General features: G+C 33.1%; 1 protein-coding gene across 1 annotated transcript; it reads right to left on the bottom strand.

Annotated features, from left to right (window-relative positions):
• Positions 1 to 6,282: 6,282 nt before the first annotated feature.
• LOC107782437 (cyclin-D4-1-like) lies at positions 6,283 to 9,742 on the bottom strand. Its single transcript, XM_016603321.2, has 6 exons — positions 9,079 to 9,742; positions 8,557 to 8,643; positions 8,326 to 8,424; positions 8,014 to 8,215; positions 7,753 to 7,883; positions 6,283 to 7,266 (listed from the first exon to the last, which is right to left on the bottom strand). Exons 1-6 carry the CDS (start codon positions 9,394 to 9,396, stop codon positions 7,033 to 7,035), a joined length of 1,071 nt encoding a protein of 356 aa, XP_016458807.1. The 5' UTR covers positions 9,397 to 9,742; the 3' UTR covers positions 6,283 to 7,032.
• Between the last annotated feature and the right edge of the window lie 13,474 nt (positions 9,743 to 23,216).

The following is a 23,216-nucleotide window of genomic DNA, read 5'->3' on the forward strand; positions in this document are numbered from 1 at the left end:
GTCCTATCTATATCTGTATGTATAGCAGTTGTTAAATTTTCCAACAACCTAACCAAGACTTTGCAGTGATGGAATTTGTTGTTGAGATTTTTGATCCAATAAATGAGAGAGGGACCACCAATAGAACGACAAAATACAATCAAACCTTTTTATAACCGTCTCCTTTATAACAAATTTTTTTTTGTTGTTATAGCAAAATATTAGATGATTATAGGGAACATATTTTATAACATAAAATAAAATCGATTCCATAAAAAAATTAACTTTTTTAGTGAATGATTGTCATATATTGATATTTTTATAACGAAATCCGACTGTATTTTTTCTTTTATCTGCTAGACAATGTCAAGATTCCGATTTCAAGTTCAGATAAAGAAAAATGATTGCAGTAGATTGACGTATATAATAAAATTACTCGATATATGATGAATCCTCAAAAGTCAAAACACATAGTATCGTAATTTGCCTAAGATGGTTTAATTGAAAAGGGAAATGACATTATATAACCGTTCTAAAAATAAAAATGCAATATATATTTTGTATATATATACATTCTGTATGTTATATATAAAAAATATATAAATTTTATATATTTTTTGTGGCTACTAAATATAAATGATTTTGAACGCGGCTAAAAGGGATGAAATTCAAAAATAGCCAGATTTAGTCGACCTTAACTTAATATTCAGAAATCAAGCATAGTTGTTGTTATAGGCAAGGTCTCATTGATTGATCAAATTTTCCTACAGAGTTTGCCTTATGTTCATTATTTAATCGTTAGTAAATTACCCAAAATCACTAAATTTACCTATATTTCCACATATTATTTTCTCATCTGCAATATTTTCACAATTAACATTGATTTTATCCATCTTCAATGTTTTCTCTTAAACTGTTATATAATAAATACTTAGTCAATTCGTTACTTATGCTTTAAATTATAACCTCAACTCACATTTTATGTACCGACCATAAATGAAACCGAGATTCAAAGTTATAATTTCTTACTAATTAGTTGATCAACTCCATTACCAATCCATGAAGTTGACATGGCATTTTTTTGATATTATATTCTTCACATTAATGAATATATCCATTTAAAAACTATTTCCTTCAACGAAATACAAAAAGTTAGCAATTCTAAGCTTGTAGTAATCATAACAAGATTGAAGTTAGTTTGACATTCAAACTGACCATTCAACAAGAAGTATTTTTCTCCTTTCAACACTCAACAAGATGGGAGGCATATGGAAAGAAGGGGATATTTGCGATTTCAAGGTACTTGTCTTTGGGTTCTTCCTAGGAACCCCTTTAATAATTATGTTATCTCGGCCAACTTACGCACATCTCGACTAATTATGTAAATACCTAATATTTTCAACCAACATACGTATCGGAAATCTTTGTCCATCAAAATTTAAATAAATAAGAAGAGATCACCTAAGAGTAATATTTTTACTCTAATAAAATCTGAACTTGAGTTGAGGGCCTATCAGAAACAGTCTCTTTATCTGTTCGAGGTAGGGGTAAGTGACGGAGCCGCATTGAAGCAAGGGATGTCAAGCGAAACCCCTTCGCTGAAAAATTACACTATTTTGATATATCTAAGTATATGTTGATTCTCTTTGACTTTTCGATATATCTAATTATTTATATTTTGACATTCCTTTATGAAAATTCTGATTTCGCCACTGGGATAACATTGCGTACACATTATTTTTCTCAGAACTCATTTATTAAAATACAATGAATATGTTATTATTGTTGTTGGTAAAATCTGTACATGAGACCTTATACTTCTCGAGTTTCCGACCACAGTTTTGGATGACCATTGTCATATAAATATTTGTTTGCTAAATATTTACGTGATCCTACAGCAGAAGTGGTTAAAACTCATCATTGTGTACAAAAGTGTTTCTTTTTTGTTAAATAATCCATTTTGAGTATCTTGACCATGCTTAGCTGTTTTTGCTCAGTCAAAACTCTTGCATTGTACTATAGTATTAATTAATTTTACTCATCTTTGTCTTTATCTATGCTAAAGGTATTCCTATGTTTTGCTTAATATAGATAACATTATCTCACCTGTGGTCTTTGTGAGTGAGTGTGCAATCTGACAATACGATGCTTTCGGTCATACATTAGGAGTTCTAATGATTCATTTTAAATGTTTCAATTAATGGAATGTTAATTAATTAAATCATTTAAGAAAGATAAAAAATAAATTAGATAAATACTCTTATAATTTAAATAGTTAAATGTTTTTTTAAAAAGTACAAAGATTTAAAAGACAAATAATATGCCGGGATAATAAAGTAGTAATACCTTCTTTGTTAGATTATTTTAGATGGACAGGTCGTCAATCTTTTACGTTTACGAGATGTTTTCCATTTAATCTAATGGGTATTGGTTCATATTAAACGCTTTGTAAAATGTCTACTTGAACTAGTCTAATTGTCATGTATATGAACTATGTTATGTTAAGGTATTACATATCACCTCTCAAATTTTGTTATCTTTGCTAAATTGCGACTTCAGGGGCTAGGGGTAGTGCATTCAGAATAAGTGTGATCGTATTAGATCCATGGACACCAAATTAGATATGCAACGTATTAGTTTTTATCAGCCCCTTGAAAACATATAGCAAGAGACTGTAGATCCAAGACTTAATTAATAACACTAACAATAATTATATTTTAATCTCAAACAAGTTGGATAGGTGGAGTGAGAATTGAAACTCAATCAAAGAAAACAAATTCTTGATCATTTTCTCCAATTTCTCCTTAATTCTTTTATGTTTGTTTAGCCTAAGTAAAGTCTGCAAAATCAAGAGGGGAGGATTTAGGTTTGACCATAAATTCTCGAGCCAAATATCTATAGATTTAAATTCGATGAATTTTGTGTCAATACTAAAGTTTTTGGTATAAGGCAACACGTGTGATGAATACATTGATCTGAGAACATGAACAGAAGGAAAGGAACAATCCAAGGCATTATAATGCCACTTGCCAATAACACCTATAAAAATTTCATTCACATTACATTCCCAAGGTTTCTAATACTTCAGATATCCTTTCCTTTTCTTTATTATATTATATTATATTATATACACTCGTCAGTGTTGTAAATGAGCAAACCAAGATGTTGACCAGTCATCATACTCACTCTCTTCCATCTCCTATTTTCCATAATATTTATTACATATTTTTTTTATTTTTTTTATAAAATAAGCATTATTCTATGTAAAATTATCTATGTGTAACATATAGATTACAGGTTCTAAGTCGTAAAAGTAGTCACTAATGCTTGTATTAGATTAGACTGTCTACATCACACCTCATTCTCCAAATTTTACTTGAACGCGAAATACTTTATGCACCGAACTATCCTTTTTAAACATTACTCTTAGACATTTTAATAGGTTATAAATAATCAATGAGTTTAAGTTATTATAATTGAACTGATTATAATTAAAATGTTATTGCATCACTTTCCAAATTACTATAAAAGTGGTGTGAGTTAGATACAATCCGAAAAAATTTAATGTGTACAATAATTTTTGTGGTCAAAAGGTGTATCACACGGATTTAATCTGGTTTAATATGGTGAGTTATTTGTTAGAGTAATCAACTTAGTTCGATAATGTGAATATATTTTACATTATCAATGCACATATATCATGAGCGATTACCAAATTCCTATTATTTTTAATATTTATTCTCTTATTAGTTTATGACACAACCGACAATCTAAAGATAAAATAAAACCTTAAACAAAAATAGATTACATTGATCTCAGTTGTAGTGTTCTCTCTTCCCCCAACAAATCTGGGGTAACCAAAGGGGATATATAGGGGGAATGAAACAATGTTCAAGTTATGACCTTTAATTTGAAAATTAAAAATTATGAAGAAACAATAATACATTTTGGGTGTGTTTGGTACGACGGCGGAAAATATTTTCTCATTTTTTACTGTTTGGCTGTACAAAATAGTTTGAAAAATATTTTCCTAGATATTATATTTTTCTTAAATTAAAAAAAAATGACTTCCCTAAAAAAAGGTAGGAAAACATTTTCCAAAAACTCCACATATTCTCACATCTAACCCCAACCTCCTCTCCCTTCTCTCGCCTACCCCGCTCCCTTCTCCAAAAAGTTTTTTTTTTTAAGATTTCAGTCTTTTCTTTTCTGTTATCCCCCCCCCCCCCCCCCCAATTTTTTAAAACCTTTTTTCAGTATTTTTCAATTTTCTTTTTTTTCGTTTTTTTGCCCCACCCCACCCTGCAAATAAAAAATTGTATTTTCAATTTTTTGTTTTCTATTTTTTTGTTTTTCTGCACCATTCACCCATCCCCACCACACAAATATTTTCGGTGCTGGTTTTTTCATTTTTTCGATTTACGGGTTCAAAATTTTTACGAGTTTCTAAGTTATGAATTCAGAGGTTTATGTGTTTTGAAGTTTGCGGGTTTAAAAATTATAGAATTTACGAATTCGAAAGTTTGCAGGTTTGAAAGTTTAGCGGTTTAGAAGTTTATCAAATTTATGGGTTAGGAAGGTTGTTGGTTCGAAAGTTTATGGCTTTATGTTTATTGTATCTAAACTATTTATGAATATTGTTGACAAGTTATTTTCCTTAATTTACGTACCAAATACCAAAAAATGAGTAAAATTACTACTTATTTTTCAAAAAAATATTTTCTTGAAAAATATTTTTCGTTATACCAAACACACCCTTTATGTTCTTAATTCTTAATAGTGGTAAGTTGATAATGCTTTGATTTGATTTATCAATAATTTTCAGATCGATTACTTGTGTTATTTACAAACAGAAAGAAATTACGAACCGGATTAAGTCAAAACAAAAAACACAAAGAAAAGATTAATATTTCCTTTATTCCGTTTTCTTCTATTTAACGCATAGGTGATTAAGACTCGTAATCTATTATCAAATAAGAAAATTTATTAAATTTGTATAAATTTATAATACGGGTAAGTTTTTACCGATCATGTCATTTGTCGGTTATGTGAGATAGGATGTAAAATTCTCTGCTTTATTTTTGTTCTTCTTTAAACTCAAAGGGGTATAAGAAAATTTTCTAGAACGCCTTATGATTTTAAAAGTGGAAGAAAATTAAAGTAGTAGTAAAGAGTAATTGGCCAAAAGAAAAGTAGAAAAAATGAAAATAATATTTTATTGATTGTGAGTTACAATGATGACACGTAGCTATATGGTCAAACTAAACGGATGGGGGCCAGAGCTCATGGCCCAATATTGCCAATTCAGATCCCAAAAAGTACAAAAAAGGTAATCATTACCAGAAAACAGGTGAACGACGTCGCATTTTCTTCTACGAAATCGGTGTTACGGCGTCGTTTATGCGTCCTTGAAATAAAATATACTTTTTTATTACAAAATTTGGTAATAATTTATGATGTGTTTGATTGACATTTGATAGAAAATTAATCGAGAGATATATGTGGGATGATTGAGATTCTTCCTCTATTAATCGGAGATTTCGAATTTGAGTTTGCCAATAATAAATCCTTTAGTGGGGAGTGTTTTACCCCATCGAACACAAATAAAAATTAATCAAGCCAGCAAATTGCAAATACTAAATGAATAAGATATCAAGTTTATCCAATTTTGTTCTTTCCTTATCCCCCCCCTATTATTTACAATAAAGGATCGTTTGATTCACTGCATAGTTTTTATAATGTAGAGTTTGTTTATCATTTGATTAATAACTAAGTGATTGTTATCTAATAATTAATAATGAAGATATTGTTATACATGAATTACTTACTCTAAAAGAACATTATATCTTTAAATAGTTTAATTGCTACATTGCCAATACATATATTCATTCTGTACTATAACGCATAAATTAATATATAATTCATGCATAAATTAATACAGCTACTAACCCAAATGCTACACTAGTCTATGACGATAATTTTTCTTATACGATCAACCAAATATCATATTATCTTAAGCAGTATATCATGCTGGATTAATTATCAAATGAACCTTAGGTAAATACGATTAGCTTAGAAGCTATGATTGAAAAAAGTGTATACACAGACCTTCTCCTAACTTATGGAGACATAGAGACTATTTTCAATAAACTCTCGGCTCAAAAAAAGCATAAGCATAGCAGTAATAAAAACGATATACGGTAGTGTAAAAACAATGAAAAAAGAAGCAATAATAAAATTAAATAATAAGATGACCGAAGCGAAATAAACAAGTAGTAATGGAGATCCATTTTGCACTAACACAATGCACCATTATTAACAAATATGAAGAGCACAAAGCCTTTTTTTGGAAGTTTTATTCCATAACACCTCATCTACATGGTTACTCCAAGAAATAAGCATATGGAGTGCTATGAAGATACATCTTAATTTCACTACAAAATAGAAATAATAAAACAATACCACCATCTAATATCCTCTATTAATTATACCACTTAATCCTCTATCCTTTTTTTTCCTGCCTCCCTCCCTCCTCCCAAACCTTTTTAATTCTATATTTTTTTTTCATTTGAAATTAAAATAATAACCCAAAAAATAGTAAAATAAAATAAAGAAAAGTCTGGTTCACTAAGCTACCGCTATGCGCGGAATCCGAAAGAGCCGAACCACAAGGGTCTATTGTACGCAACTTTACCCTATAATTCTGGAAGAAGCTATTTCCAACACTCTGAAACCTTGACCTCGTCGTCAAGTAAAATAAAACTCAACCCTTCTCCTCAACCTCCTATTACTATGGTTGTTGACAACTCAGGATTATTATTAAAAGCTGGTGACAATTCTTTTCATGCTAAAAGCATGGGGCCTCTTCTTTCTCCTCACTCCCAACTCCCTCCCATTTTTTCACCCTTTCCTCTCTTTTTCTCAATTGCTTTTGTCTGCAAGTGACTTTTAAAAGCCACAATAAATCTTCCATTTAGCCAAAACTGATTGGACTTAAGGGGTGTGAAGCTCTAAAAACTAAAAGAAAGATTAAAAAATTAAGGTTTCATGACTTCAAAGAGATGATGTTGTGTCAAGTTTCCTCCTTTTAGCATCTGGACTATTACTGTGTGATGAATTTGGACATGAGCCAACTGTTCCTTCACCACTTCTATAGCTCAAACATGCAGCTTCTAACACCCCATTGGGACTTTGAGGTACTGATGTACCTGCTGCAGTAGTGGTAGCACTAGTCCCACTAACCAATGTCAAATCTTGAATCAACTCAAGACACTTCATCACTCTGTCCTGTAAAATCACAGAAAATTTAAAAAATGAAACCCCACTTAAAATAAATAAATAAAAACAAGTTGATGATTTTTAATGCATCAAGAATCAAGAGGCTTTTTTATTTTATTTGTTGTGATAATCAAGAAATCCCGGGAAGTTGTTGACATGTAAGCACGAGGTCACGGGTTCGAGCCTGTGAACAACCTTTTGCAGAAATAAAGAGGATGCGTACAATAAACCCTGCGGTCCGGCCCTCCTCGGACTCCGCGCATAGCAGGAGCTTAGTGCACCAAGCTGGTCTTTTTTTAATTAAGAAATCCCGAGGGACCTAAGGTGCACAGTTCGAAACCGTGAATCTTTGACGTCCTAGCCTATGCATCGTGCGTTGTGCTTTTCCTACTAGACGAAAGCCGGGGGTTGCGCTTTTCCTACTAGATCAAAGCCGGGGTAGGGGACAAGAATCAAAAATTTTATATCATGGGGGCACCGCACAAAATCTTTCACCTTTTCTACTTGTTTGGAGAAGCAAGGCATTGCCTTATCAATGTCTTTTGCTTGTGGCCTTTCCCCTAAAGAAACAGACATTGCTACTGCTGCAGCAATTTCAGAAGGCCTGAATTCCAAGAAGTCAATACCTGCATTCAATTTTCCCAACCAAGGACTGGATCAAACACTTAAATGATTTTAAGGACCAAAAAATGGCACAATTTGAATTCAATTCCATCCATATCCAAAAAGACTCAAAAGAGTAGTGAGAATAAAAACCTTTTATTGTACTTAATATTAGTTGCATTGATCTAGAAATCAATTGCCTTGATTGGATTTCATCAGCATTCATCTTTCTCATAAAATAATCAATGAATTTGCAAGGTGTATAGGCCTGCATTCTCCATTTCAATGTGCTCAATACCAAAAGTTCCATTCTTTGTATTGTTTTACCTTCAAATAAAAACTTAGGCTCCTCAACCTGTTCCAAAAAAAAAAAAACTCAAGATTTACTACAAACACTCCAATTCAAGAATGTCTACTCAAATAAATATTAACAAAACAAGTTCTTGATTGTATATTTTTATTCACCTGTAAATCAACAGTAAAGGGAACATTAATCTCTTCCATTTTAACTGCAATGGATAAACAAGCAACAGCTAACAATTGAATTGTCCAAGTTTTACCTCTCTGTAAATCCAAGGTAAAAAAATAAAAAAAAAATAAAAAGGCAATTTAGCAGAATGTAGAAAACCAACCAATAGTGAAAAGTTCAAACATAAGGAAACAAAGTGTAAGACAAATTATATAAAGTGAACTTACTGGCAATTCATACAAAGACAGAAACCTATCAAGGTAATTTATTGACAAACAAAAACTCAGCTCTCCAAATCCATAATGCACATGAGCCTGCAACACACAAACAAAAAACAAAATTAATAATAATAATTCAGAAAAATCACAATAAAAGGTGTACATAAACATCAAAATGCTTTCATTTTACTCTTTTTTGTTAAAATCTTTCAATGTATGCCTAATTATGTCCCACTAATCAATGTCATTTTCAAGTAAAATCCTAAAAAAATACAAAAACGAAGAAAATGACATCAGATATAAGGAAAAAAACTCCATTTTCAGTAAAGAACTAGAAACTCAATGAGAAAACTAGCATTTAACCAAAAAGGGTAAAACAATAAGATGGTATTAATGCAAACATAGAGTTGATTAAAATGGAATAAAGTCCTAAATTTTTCAAACTTTTTCCTAATGAGCAATCATGAATTAACATAAAATTATGATCAACAAAAAGAAGGGGAAAAAAAAAAAGCAATTGCCAATAATAACCTTCCAAATCCAATTAAGAGCTTCTCTTCTAACATTCAAATCCAAGTCACCAGTTCTCAATCTCTTAAGATAATCATCTTTAGGACAAAAATCTTTTTCCCTTTTCAACATAAAACCAAAGCTTTCATCACTTAAACTTGGCAATAAATCAATCATTAATGCCTCTGATTTGCCATAGTTATTAAAGCTCAAAACTTTATTGTTTTCTTGAACTCTTTTTTGGTCAAAATCAAGATTATCAAAGTAAAGACTAGTCTTAGTTTCTGTACAAACAAGTAGGTTTGAGGCTACACAGTCATTATTGCTGTTTTCAGCCATTAATTGAAAATAAAGCAAAAAATAACAATAACAGCCTCTGCTATTAAAACCCTTTAATCAAAATCCCATCTTTACAAGATTGAATTTTTTTCAAGAGAAAAAGATTTCTAGAGTTTTTTGCATGTAAACATTAGCATTTTTCTCATTTTGGGGCTTTAATAGAAACAGAGAGAAAAGGGGAAGAAGGGGAGTGTAGAGAGTAATGTGGGGTTTGGAGACTATTCAGAAGAAGAGAAGAAGAAGGTTTTATGTAGGAAATGGACATTTGTGTTTAGGGTAAAGGAGAGATTTTGGGGAGAGAAACCTATGGAATTGTGGATTCTATACCAATAAACATAAATAAACACAAAAAGGAAAGAAAATGTAATGTATATATATATATATATATATATATATATATATATATATATATATATATATGTCAAATTTTAACTATAATGTGATACCTTGGTGAATCTCATATCAACAAATACGGGAGCAATGTTGGTTATATAAGTAAACATGTCTTAGAATCTAGTGATGCATTTTAAAACCGTACGGTCCTAACCTCAAAGCAGACACTATTAATAGCGGGTGGGGCTATTATAATATACGAGTAGTGTGAAAACAATTTTAATTCTAATCAATGATAGCATATTTAGTTTATATTTTGTATCATATTACTTAGCGCTTCTGCAAAATCTATTTATTTTTCAACTTATGCAGGGGTTTACTTATAATAATTTAATAAATGATTTAATTGTAATGGTGCATAGAACTTAAATTTATACAAAAAATAAATTTATAGAATGAAGGTTGTATTTTTCAAATTTCTATAAGAGCACAAATTAATATTTTGGTTTTTATGATGGAATTCTCAATTTATTTGTGACTGAGATGTACTACCGTTCCAATTTTGATGATATAGTTTGACTCGGCACAGAATTTAGGAGAAAAGAGGAAGACTTTTGAAATTTGTGATCTTAAAAGCGGAATGGATAAAAGCTTTGTGGAGCTATGATATTTGTATTGTTATAAAAGCTTTTTGTTAAGGGTAATGAGTAAAATGAAAAGTTTAAAGTTTAATTATTCTTAATTATAAAAATATGTTATTTTTTTAAAATAGACTAATAAAAAAATATGTCATCTAAATTAAAACAGACGGAGTAGTTATTATTATTGTTTTAAAAAGAAAAGAAATGAGGGAATTGATAAAGGGCTCCTAATTTTATGTTCGGAACACATTTTTAGGTGGGGCAGTCAAAATAGTGAGTCATAGGGGAATTGACTAGAGTTGAATGAGCAAGTAATGATGTAATAAATAAATTCTATATGGAATAATATAGTATGTCCTTTTGAATTTATTTTCTGTTTTCAGTTTAAGGTAAAGCATATTGATTTTGAATCTATTAAATAATAGTTGTAACACCAATTATGGTTCAGTTTCAAGGAAAACTCAAATTGACTATATGAATATTCTTTGTCCATATACTCTGTTTAAATCCGTCTCTAATATTATAATCTACAGTATTAATGGATAGGGTAACTTATTTTCTAATTTTTAATATATGTAACCCTTGCATCTTATATTCTTTTATCCATAATTGCAAAGCAACATTGCTGCTTGTATTAATACTAATCTTTAGAGTCCTTTTATTTTTATAGTCCGTTTGGCCAAACTTTTTCAAGGCAAAAAAAAAAAAATCTTTCAAAGTTGAAATGTTTAGCCAAGTTTTTAGAATAAGGTAAATGTGTTTTTGAGTAGAAGCATAAGCTGGAGACCAGAAAAAAAGTAGCGTCTCCCTATAAATACTTTTTCTAAAAAGCACTTTTGAGAAAAATAGGCTTAGAAGTACTTTTTAAAAGTTTAACCAAACACTAATTGCTGCTCAGAAGTGCTTTTCAAATTAATTAGTCAAACATGAACTGTTCCTCACCAAAAATACTTTTGAGAAAAACACTTTTAAGAAAAACATTTCTCAAAATAAGCTGATTTTAGAAGTTTGACCAAATATGCTATAAGTTAAGTTAGAAACTACTTCGAACGTTCTCAAACGATGGATAATACACTTACATCAATTAATAATGGTACTTTTATTTTTCCTTGAAAAGCTATTGAAATTTCTTTCGGAATTAGGGAGCTCTTCGAGAAATATGAAACATTTTCCTTACTGGATATTCATTTGATATCATTTCTTTAACTTGAACGATATTAGAACTTGGAAAAAGAAATAAGAAAGTGTATGAACTCCCTTTATATATATTTGTGTGTGCAGTTATGGTTATAACGACCTAGGTAGAGATTTTATCCTAAATCCTAGAAACTAGAGGAAAAACTTGTACTGAAATTTCTCTGGAATATATCGTCTTATCCTAAAAAATTTATCAACATTGGGTACTTAAATCAAAATAATTAATTTAACCTTAAACACATATGACTTACATTCATAGGTTGGGTCGATTTTTTTTTCCACTTTTTTCTTTGAAAATATAATAAATATTTTACATTCCAACAACTTTAAACTCGTCAATAGGGGCGAAGCCAGAAGTCGAACAAGTTGGCCGAACTCAGTATCTTTTATTAAAATAATATATTTGTATTAAAAAATTTATTAAATATGTATCAATATTACATTTAGAACTCAGTCATTAGCACTTGTTCTAAAACACAAAACTGATAAGGTTAAAAGCATGGCTCTACCTCTTGTCATGCTTATCTTTGCTTTAGTTTCATGCTATAAAATACTCATTTCTAACGATCACGTATAATCAGTAGAGGCTCGAATACCCCTAGTTCTAGAAGGTACATGAGTCCGAACGCTATATTGAATGAACGACCGACACTATATTACGTAGGCACTAATCGTCTATCCACAGTTGTTCCTGTGATTAATTAGATTGGCACATGAATGTAACTACTACGATTACCGTTCAATGAGGTTATATTGCATTTAATTTAGAATAACTGAGAGTATCTAATCAAATAAGCAAACTTATATTTAATGTTATTGCAATCTTTTAAATACATCTCGTACAATGACTCAAAAAATCAATGTGTTTCCTATGATAACTTTGGTAAATTTGGTAATGTCTTTTTTGGTGCAAATAGAAGTAGGTGGACGATATATTCTTCTCAAGTTGTCAAAGAAAAGACGAAGTAGTGATAAACATTAAATATTTTAATATATTCCATCGTCATATCCTTTTTTCTGTTTATTTTTCGATTGTTACACAAATGCTAAAAATAGCATTGGGTTTCAGAAAATGATATACACGGAAATAACTAAAACGCCACACTGAAAACAATACCAAAGTTACAATAGAGTATATAATGTTTCTCTATTTGTGTATAGAGTATATCTTTATATTTTTTTAAAAATCTTTATCTTTAGTAGTTTACCGGACTAGACAAAACGGAGTGAAAATTATGATAACTATACCAAATAGTGACGTAGCAAATTCTTTTTCACTATTTTCTTTTTTTTGGGGGTGGGGGGGAGAGAATTGAATTAAAGTAGAATAAAACAAACGTACCGAGTGCAAGATATCTCTTATAGGAATTAGAATCCCAAAAGACATAACAACTTTCACCTTATGTGTCATATGTTAAAAACATAAGAAAAATGTAATTTAATGGAACCCTCCAATTTTAATTAAAGATACCGAGTTCAACAATAACAACATCATAATTAATCTCACGGGTAAAAGTTTGGAGAGAGTGGGTTATACACAGACTTTACCCTTGTTTTATGTAGGATAGAAAGACTGTTTTTAATAAACTTTTGACTCAAAAAGATATAGGATTCGAGCTAGAAAAATAAAAAAACTCATGGTGGGAAGCACTTCCTCCTTAATGACCCTTCATGAAACGAATATAAATTAGTCGGGCTTCCTCCTTAATGGCCTACACGGAGCGAATCTAAATTAATCGGGCAAACCTGTTTGACAGATGTTTATACAAACAATAATAGATGTAAAGGAGATAGAATATAGCATGAATGCTTATTTCTTTTCTCCTATAGACTTTATACAAAAACAAATTTCTAAACCCTTTAGTTTTCCTCTCCAAGCATATAAAGATACTCTGCAGTATCAGCCTTTTTCTCTATTCCATTCACCATTTTGTATTTGCTAAACTAACTTTCTAACCCTCCATAACTTTTAGTACAAGAATCAAAGCCATAGCATATCACGTGTAGTGGTGCATTCAAACTTAGTTTAATTTGCAGCCTTTTACTTTCGTTTGTGGAAGTAAAAGGAGAACGTTAGACTTATAGTTTAGTTATGTGAAGCCTTTGTCTTTTAAAATGATAAGTTAGTACTAAATAAAATGATTTCAAAACTCAAAACTTAGTACTACTTTTACATTTAAAAGGAGTAATCTCTTAACGTGCTTACGATGTTTTTTTATAAATGGTTCAATTTTGCAACATTACGTGCCATGCATGGCCAAAGACTTAGTCAATAGTGGTCCTAACTCTGTTCTGCTTTTACTTTTGATATACTATAGCACTATTTTCTCTAGTAATTGAGATTCGAGCTAGCTATTGGAGGGAGATTGATGAACCTCTTCCTCACCCCACCCCTGCGATGGCCCGCTACCCCTCACTTAGTTAACATCCGAAGATAAAGTAACACATTCAGAATTTAGACTTTTATGAGTTTTAAGTAAGGGCGTCTATCAGGACGGGCTTACCCGATTTCGAACCGTACCGGACCAGTTTTCGACCGGACTGGACCAGTCCGATGGTAAAAGGGCCGGACATAGGTAGACTGACCATTGAACTGGCATGTGCCGATGGTGTTTTGGATATCGGTTAACCGAACCGGTTCAACGACTAATTTTTTTTTAATGACGTACGTTTGACTGTTGGCAACGGTCAACTCCAATTTTGATTGTTGCCCAACGGCCTTAATTGCAAGAATAACTCATTTTTTTTAAAAAAATAACACTTTTATTATTTATTAATTTAACACTTTAAAAACTATAAATAGACCCCCTTCCTCTTTTTCATTTCTCCACTCATCTCTCAATTCTCAAACCCAAATTCGCAATTGTCATACTTTTATTCTTCAACTAAATTGCTATCAACTATTTGGCTCTCATTTTTTTGGAATTTTATTTATGGTATTATTTAAAGTTTGAACAATTGAAGTTTATTCTTGGTAACATCGGAGTTGAGAAATTCAATTTAAGACTTCAAAAATTATCAAGTGTTCAATTTATTACGGAATTTAGTTCACTCGTTCCAACTCTTTCTCTTATTTAATATTTTATTTGTATATTTAATTTTTGCATATTTAATGTTTATTGGTAATTAAATTTTCACAATAGTTTAATGTTGCAAAACGAGTTTGTAATAAGTTGCTAATCGGGATAATCGAAAAAATAGAAAAAGAGGTGCTACTTTAACTTCTCGTAGTAATATAAATGACTTTACACATGTTTCTGAAATATTATTTGATAATTATATAGATTATGAACAATTACAGGAAGATTACGCTATAGAAGATAATGAATTAGAAATCAGTGTTGGAGTTGGTAACAAGGATGGTTGTCGTGGCACTAGTAGTAGACAACCTATAGCCCCGACTACTAGTCATTGGAGAAGAAGAAACAAAGTTTGGAATTAGTTTTTGAGGAAATAGAGAATTCTGATAGAGTTAGATACAAATTTGTAAAGATGATTTTAATTATGAGACAAGAGGAAATTTAGGGGGGACTAAGACACTTAGTAGACATATGAGAATTACTCATCCTATAGAATGTGGCCCTCATTTAGATGAAAATCATGGAATTCTAAACCCTAGTACTGAGGACTTTTGAATATGATAAAATAAAGGAGCGTGATGAGTTAACAAAAATGATTGCTTTGGGTTGTCTTTCCTTTTCTTTTGCTTCTTCATCATATCTTATTATGCATATTCAAAGGATTTATAATCCTTTATTTAAATGTATCCCTAGAAGTACTTGTAGATATGATATCTTTAGGCTTCATTGACAATATGAGGCATACATACGTTATTTGTTTGACCACCTTCCTTGTAGAATTTCTCTAACTTTTGATATTGGCCATGTTGTTAATAGAGATGATTATTTGACAATTACATATTATTGGATAGATGATAATTTTTGTATGCACAAATGTATTATTGCTTTTAAATATGATGAAGATCAGAGTTATATTATTATTTGTAACGACTCGGCCGGACGTTTTGAGTATGTTAGCTCTGATCCCCTATTTATTGCCTCCTCTATGTTGTATTATGATTATGTGATTTACCGGGGGTGTTTGGTTTTGGTTCGGGTGAGTTTCAGAGTGAAATAGGACACATGGTCCCTAAGTTGGAGCCTTAAGTTGAAAGCGTTGACCGTAATTTGACTTTTATGTAGACAACTCCGGAATAGAGTTTTAACGGTTTCAATAGCTCTGTATGGTAATTTTAAACTTAGGAGTCTGTCTGGGCGTTGATTTGGAGATCCGTAGGTTATTTCGGCTTGAATTGGCGAAAGTTAGAAAAGTTTAAGGTTTGGAAGATTGAAAAGTTTGTCCGAGAGTTGAATTTATTGATATTGGGGTTGGATTCCGATTCCGAAAGTTGTAATAGGTACGTCATGTCATTTATTACTTGCATGCAAAATTTGAAGTCAATCGGAGTTGTTTTGGTATGAATCGATATTAGTTTTGGAATTCAAAAGTTCATAATTTCAATAAGCTTGAATTGGGTTGTGATTCGTAGAATCGATGTTGTTTGATGTAATTTTTGGCCTCGAGTAGGTCTGTTATGTATTTGGAATTTGTTGGTATATTCAGACGGGGTCCTGGGGGCCCCGGGTGGGATTCAGATTGAATCCGGATCAAGTTTGGACTTGGGGCATTGCTGAGAACTTCTAAGCTTCTGGTGTGATCGCACCTGCGATGGGTATGGCCGCAGGTGCGGACTTAGGAGCACAGGTGCGGTAGTGAGCATGGGATGCTGGGATCGCAAAAGCGGGAAGGTCTCCGCAGAAGCAAAGCCGCTTTTGCGATGGAAGGAAGTGCATGAGCGGACATTGGTCGTAGGTGCGACATTTCTTCCGCAAGCGCGTGTGGGCAAATGTGGGTGTTTTCCCGCAGAATCGGAGGGTCTGATTTGAGTGGTATGCACAAGTGGGCTTCATTTTTCCGCATGAGCGGTTCCGCATAAGGGGACCACCTGGTTGCAGAAGCGGAATCACTTGGCAGAAAAGGCATAGTTCGAGGGTTTGATTTCATTATCTATTTTTGGACCTAGAAAGCTATGTTTGTGACGATTGTTTGAGAGATTTTCAAGAAATTCATCAGAGTAAGAGATTCTAACTCGGTTTTAGTTATATTACACGAATTTATTTTTGTTTTCATCATTTAATTAGTGTTTTGAGTTGGAAATTTGGGAAAATATTTGTGAAACTTTTTAGGCTAAATTTTGGGGATTTGAAAGGCGATTTGAGTAATGCTTATATGGTTGGACTCGTTATCGAATAGGTATTCGGATTTTATAATTTTTGTCGGGTTCCGAGACGCGGGCCCTGGGTTGACGTTTTGAGTTGACTTTTTATTTCTTTATAAAGATCGTAACTTTATTGTTTGAAATAGTTTCCTATAGTTTATATTTATGGTATGAAGTTGTTTTGGCTAGATTCGAGTTGTTCGAAGTTGGATAATCGGAGGAAAGGCCTAGTAGTGGATTGAGTAGCGTGTTTTTGTCACGACCCAAAATCTCATATATCGTGATGACGCCTATCTCGATACTAGGCAAGCCGATAACATCAATAACCCACGATTTTCTTAAAGCTTAAAAAAACATAATAATTTGAGTTTAATAAAAGACCTCACAATTTCAGATACAAACACTCCCAAAATCTGGTGTCATTGAGTACATGAGCATCTAATATGAATACAAGTCTGGAAAATACGGTCTATATTAATCTGAGACCAAATACAATAAACAAGGAGATAGGGACAAAGAGACAAGGTCTGCGAAATACGACAGCTACCTCTGAATCTCCGAAAAACCAACTGTGCGAGAGAATCAACACCCGCTATGACCGGGAGCACCTGGATCTGCACATGAAGTGCATGGTGTAGTATGAGTACAAGCAACTCAGCAAGTAGCAATAATAAATAAGAAACTAAAGATAGTGACGAGCTACACAGTTATAGTTCATTTAAGTCAAATCAATTTTTTATACAGTTCAAGTTCAGGCAATCCGGATATAAAATCTTTCAGAAATTTCACAATAGTGACAGATAGCAACTAAGTGAAACAACAAATGAAAAGCAAGTAAAGCCTCCCAGGGCAACAATCACTCAACTTATCACAACAACTCAATCACTCGGCTCCCAGCCCTCAGCACGCACACTCAATAGGTACATGCGCTCACTGGGGGTGTACAGACTCCGGAGGGGCTCCTACAGCCCAAGCGCTATAATCCGCACGGATAACTCACGTGCTATCGTATCAATATCTGGATCCGCACGGATAACTCACGTGCTATAGTATCCATACCTCACCGACAGGCCCTCGGCCTCACTCAGCCATCAACCTCTCTAGTCTCTCGGGATCTCGGAAATCACAAAGATCAGCCCAAATAAAGATAACATAGTGTATCAACAAAAATCAAGAAAGCCTGAGGTATGATACGCAAGTAAAAATCATGACTGAGTACAAGACATCAATTAGCAAATAATTCAACAAGTACGCGACCTCTGTGGGTCCCAACAGTACTATCACATAGTCTAAGCATGATTCACTGTCAAATTTCTATAGCACAGAAATGGCACATAGCTAACAACAAGCTTATTCAACTTTCTAGTTTCACGGAATGGACCAAGTCCCAATTCCCACGGTGCACGCCCACATGCCCGTCACCTAGCATGTGCGTCACCTCCAAAATATTCACATAATACAATAATCTGGGGTTTCATACCCTCAGGACCAAATTTAAATTGTTACTTACCTCAAACCGTGTAATTCTTTATTCCGCTATGCCTTTGCCTCGTGAATTGGCCTCCAAACGCCTCGAATCTAGTCACAAATAATTTAATTCAGTCAATAAAATTTATTGAAATTAATTCCATAAGAAAATACTAATTTTCCATCAAAATCCGAATTTTAGCTCAAAAATCGCCCGTGGGGCCCACATCTAGGAACCCAACAAAAGTTACAAAATCCGAAAACCCATTCAACCACGAGTCTAACCATACCAATTTTACTAAACTCCGACCTCAACTCGACCCTCAAATCTTCAATTTAAACCAAGAGGGTTTTCAAAATATTTCAACTTAATTCACCCATTAAATGATGGATTCAAAGGCATAATCATAAAAATTAACCAAAACTGGATAATAATTACTTACCCCAAACACCCACACAAGAATCTCTCCAAAAATCGCTTTCCACCGAGCTCCCAATTTGATTTTGTGTTATGAACTCAAAACCCCCGTTTTGGGACTTTTAATTCTGCCCAGAAATGCCTTCATCGCGTTCGCAAAGCACAAAAATGTGTTGTCTAGATTCCTTCTTCGCATTCGCGATCTCCTCATTGCGATGAATTCCTACCTCTGCCCCTTCGCGTTCGCGAGACACGAGCCGCGTTCGCGAAGGCTTAACGCCAGGCAGGCCCTAACTCCCTTTCCTCTTCGCGCCCGCCCACTCGCGTTCGTGTAGGATTCCCCAGCCTCTTCTTCGTGTTCGCGTCTCCTTCATCGCGTTCACGATGGGAAAATCCCAGCAACCCAAAATCATTCTTCGCGAATGCGTGAGACCTTTCGCGTTCGCGAAGAACAATACCATACACCAGTTCCAGCAATTGCAAAAGAAGAAAAAATGATCTGAAACTATCCCGGAACTCACCCGAGCCCCCCTCCCCGGGACCTCAACCAAACATACTATCAAGTCCCAAAATATCATACGAACTTAGTCGAACCCTCAAATCACCTCAAATAACGCTAAAACCACGAATCATACCCCAATTCAAGCCTAATGAACTTTGAAATTTCAAGTTTCCACAAACGACGCAGGAACCTATCAAATCAAGTCCAATTGATCTCAAATTTTGCATACAAATCATAAATGACATAACGGGCCTATTAAAATTTTCAGAATCAAATTTTGTCCCCGATATTAAAAAGTCAACCCCCTGGTCAAACTTTCCGAAAATTTGACTTTCGCCATTTCAAGCCTAATTCCACTACAGACCTCCAAATAATTTTTTGGACATGCTCCTAAGTCCAAAAATCACCATACGGAGCTATTGGAATCATCAGAATTCAATTCCCAGGTCGTTTACACATAAGTCAATATCCGGTCAACTTTTCCAACTTAAGTTTTCAACTAAGAGACTAAGTGTCTCATTTCACTCTGAAATTCTTCCGGACCCGAACCAACTAACTCGGTAAGTCATAAAATAACTGTAAAGCACAAATTGAGCAATAAATGAGGGAAAGGGGTTATAATACTCAAAACGATCGGCCGAGTCGTTACAGTTTTAAGGTAAATGTCTTGCCTAACATTGTGTGGGAGAATTACCCCTTTTGATTGATATTGTTTTGTGATAATTGTGACGTGTGGAAGCTGTGTACGCAAGGTGATGTGGGTATACGGGCTAAATGTGAAAATTGACCGATTTTAGCTATGTAGATTCTTTACATGCCTTAATTGAGTTATCTTAACATGTTATATTTATCATCATTAGTATATCCTCATATGATCTACTTGTTTAATCTCTTAGTTGTTAGTTGCTTTTACATGTTTAGTTGAAGTATTGTTTCCTCTATTCCTTAATCATTATTTAATTATTGAGTTCTTTACTTGAAGTTGTTAATTGTGGAATATCTTATTGTTGAAATTGGTATAGAGTTATAGAGGTCGTGATTTACATTGAAGCAAAGTTGTAAAGTTGTGAGATACTATTCTTGTTGAGTTATTCATCTCCGATGTTATTGTATGACTCTTGTGCTTATTGTGGTTAAGCCATGGACTATTTGTTATGAAAACATAATTGTTATTGGTTTCTTCGCAAGTTGTGATATTGGGCAGATATTGTGGGCTTGATACGCGTGTTGCTAGTAGGGGAACTACTTGAAGGCATGCGGTGTGATAAGGTGGGCTAAAATGCGGGAAGCTATTTTGGAAAAATGATTTTCAAAACTGAATGCAAGGCTCCCGCGATGATATAAGGAAAGATTGTGAATTATTTTGTGATTTGAGACTACGATGCGGTACCTCAGTAGTGATCCTTGTTGATACTTTTCTATTACTTTACTTGTGTTTTGTTGTTTTGTTCCATGTCATAGCATTCCTTGTTTTCTTCCGTGATGCATTATTTACCTTAGTTCAGTGTAGCTATTCTCATTGTATTTCTTTATTGTCTCATTTCTATTGTTATCATTATTACGATGTTATATACCTGTTCAATTCCTTATTTATTCCATTAGGGCCTTGACCCGACCTCGTCACTACTCTATCGAGGTTAGGCTTGACACTTACTGGGTACTGTTGTGGTGTACTCATGCTACACTTATGCACATCTTTTTGTGCAGATCCAGGTACCTCCTACCAGTCCAGGAACCAGTGAGGCGAGCCCAGTTTCAGAGACTTCAAGGTATACATACCGACGTCCGCAAGCCTCGTAATCACCCTCTATCCAGTTTATTTCATTTCTTATCCTTCTATAGATACGGATGTATAGGGATGTCCAGTACCATCTTATAGAGCTTGTGACTTATATTCACCAGATTTTGGGGAGTTGTTTATGTTGTGTTTCGGAGTTTCCTTTATATTAGTTGTTAAGTTATTGAGACTTTAATCATTATTTTAATTATTTCTGTATGAATGTTAGGCTTACCTAGTCTTAGAGATTAGGTGCCATCACGACATCCTACGGAGAAAAATTGGGGTCGTGACATTATTTTTATAAGTACTGCTATTTGCGAAGTTGTTGCATTTTACAATCTTAATAAAAAAGGTATTGTGTATGTCTTTTGATAATGCTACTAATAATAATGCTTCTATTTCACTATTTAAACTGCAATTGCAACCACCATTTGATGATATCTTTTATGTTAGGTGTGCATGTCATGTTTATAATTTAATTGTTAAAAGTAGCCTTGATTTATTTTCGAGTGAGATTACTCATGTTAGAAGAGCATTTGGTGTTATTCAAGGAAATAATAGACAATCTAGTATTAGGGAATTTAAGTCTAAGTGTACCGAACTTAACCTTAACCCCAGATTCATGCCAGATGAAATAGTTACTAGCTGAAATTATACATACTTATTTTTAAGATGTTGCTACAAATATAGATTGCCTATAATTGAAGTTGCTAATGCGCATTGTATGATCCAAACCGTATGCTAACAAATACTTGGGAGGCCATTAATAATGTTAAATGTTTACATAAATTTTATATAGCTACTATTGTATTTTCTGGAGCTTATTACCCCACTGTTACTATGGTTTCAGTACATATAGCTGAAATTTCTCTTCTACTTTCTGATTTAAAAAAGAAAAAGAAAAATATAAGAATGTTGTTGAAAAAATACAAGCAAAATTCAAAAAATATTTTTTTCTAATTCCTCCTATTTACTTTATTTGTGTTGTTTTAAATTTATCTATTAAGATGTCTAATTGTCACCAATTAACAATGCTTTATACACTTATATGGAGAATGGACCAACTGAAATCCGAGATATATATTCTTCTATGAACAAGCAAAATGATTATTTACAACAACTATATAATTATTATGTAAATTTAATTGACAATGCTGTTAATGATGTAGGAAATGTTAATCCCATTTTTCATTGTACTAATTCTACCTGAACATCCGCTACTATGGATGAAGATGAAGGCATTCATGGTTATAATATTTGGTCTACATTTTCTTCCACTCAAACCAGTAGCAGGAACATTAATGAACTTCAATTTTACTTGCAAAACCAAACCGAGCCTCGCACAAAGGAGTTTTCACCATTGGCATAGTGGCATGAAAATGAAAAGTAATTTTTTGTTCTTTCGGCACATGCTAAATGTACCAATCTCAACCGTTGCACAAGAGAGCGCATTAGTCAAGCAAGACAACAACTAGGTGACACCCGCCACTCATTGGGAAGCAATGCTTTGGAAGGTCTAGTATGTTTCAGAGATTGGATTAGATTGAAGCGAAGAAATCGAGTACGTAAAGATGTTGATAAACCAGAAGACGAGGAACTTGGAAATATACAACATAATGGTAACCCATCTGAATTTAATACTCCAGAAGATGGCCAAAAAGTTCATATTGACTATGAAGAACTTACTAGGTCAATGCAAAACCTTTGAATTTTGAAGACTATATTTAATAATTCAAATTTGAATTTACTCTTTTCTCTTTAATTTAATTGTTATAAAATATAAACTTTAATTTGCAAGTTTAAATTAAAAAAAGAACTTACAAATTATAAGCTAAATTTTTTTTCATCTTCATTGTATTATCCTTAAAAGAGTCAAATGTGGCCTACTCTCTCTCTAACTTTCATGTCTTTATAATTTCCTTTCGTCTAAAAAATCTTGAAGGAAAAATCTCGACTTTGTCTCTCTCTAACTTTCTAAATCTCTAACTCTCTGACCCCCCAATGGTAACCCTCCCCGCATCACCCCAGCACCTGATGCCTCACCGTCGTCGTCGCTGCCGCAAGTGCCGTCACAGGTAAGTCCCCCCTTTTATCTTTTCATCCGCTCTCACTTTCTCTATCTATCTATCTCTCTCTCTCCTTTCTTCTCTCTTTCATTTTGTTTTTTCCGGCGTCTTCTGGTCTCGGCGGCGGCGTCGCTTTTC

Source organism: Nicotiana tabacum, chromosome 13 (assembly GCF_000715075.1).
Source record: "Nicotiana tabacum cultivar K326 chromosome 13, ASM71507v2, whole genome shotgun sequence".
Lineage (NCBI taxonomy): Eukaryota > Viridiplantae > Streptophyta > Magnoliopsida > Solanales > Solanaceae > Nicotiana > Nicotiana tabacum.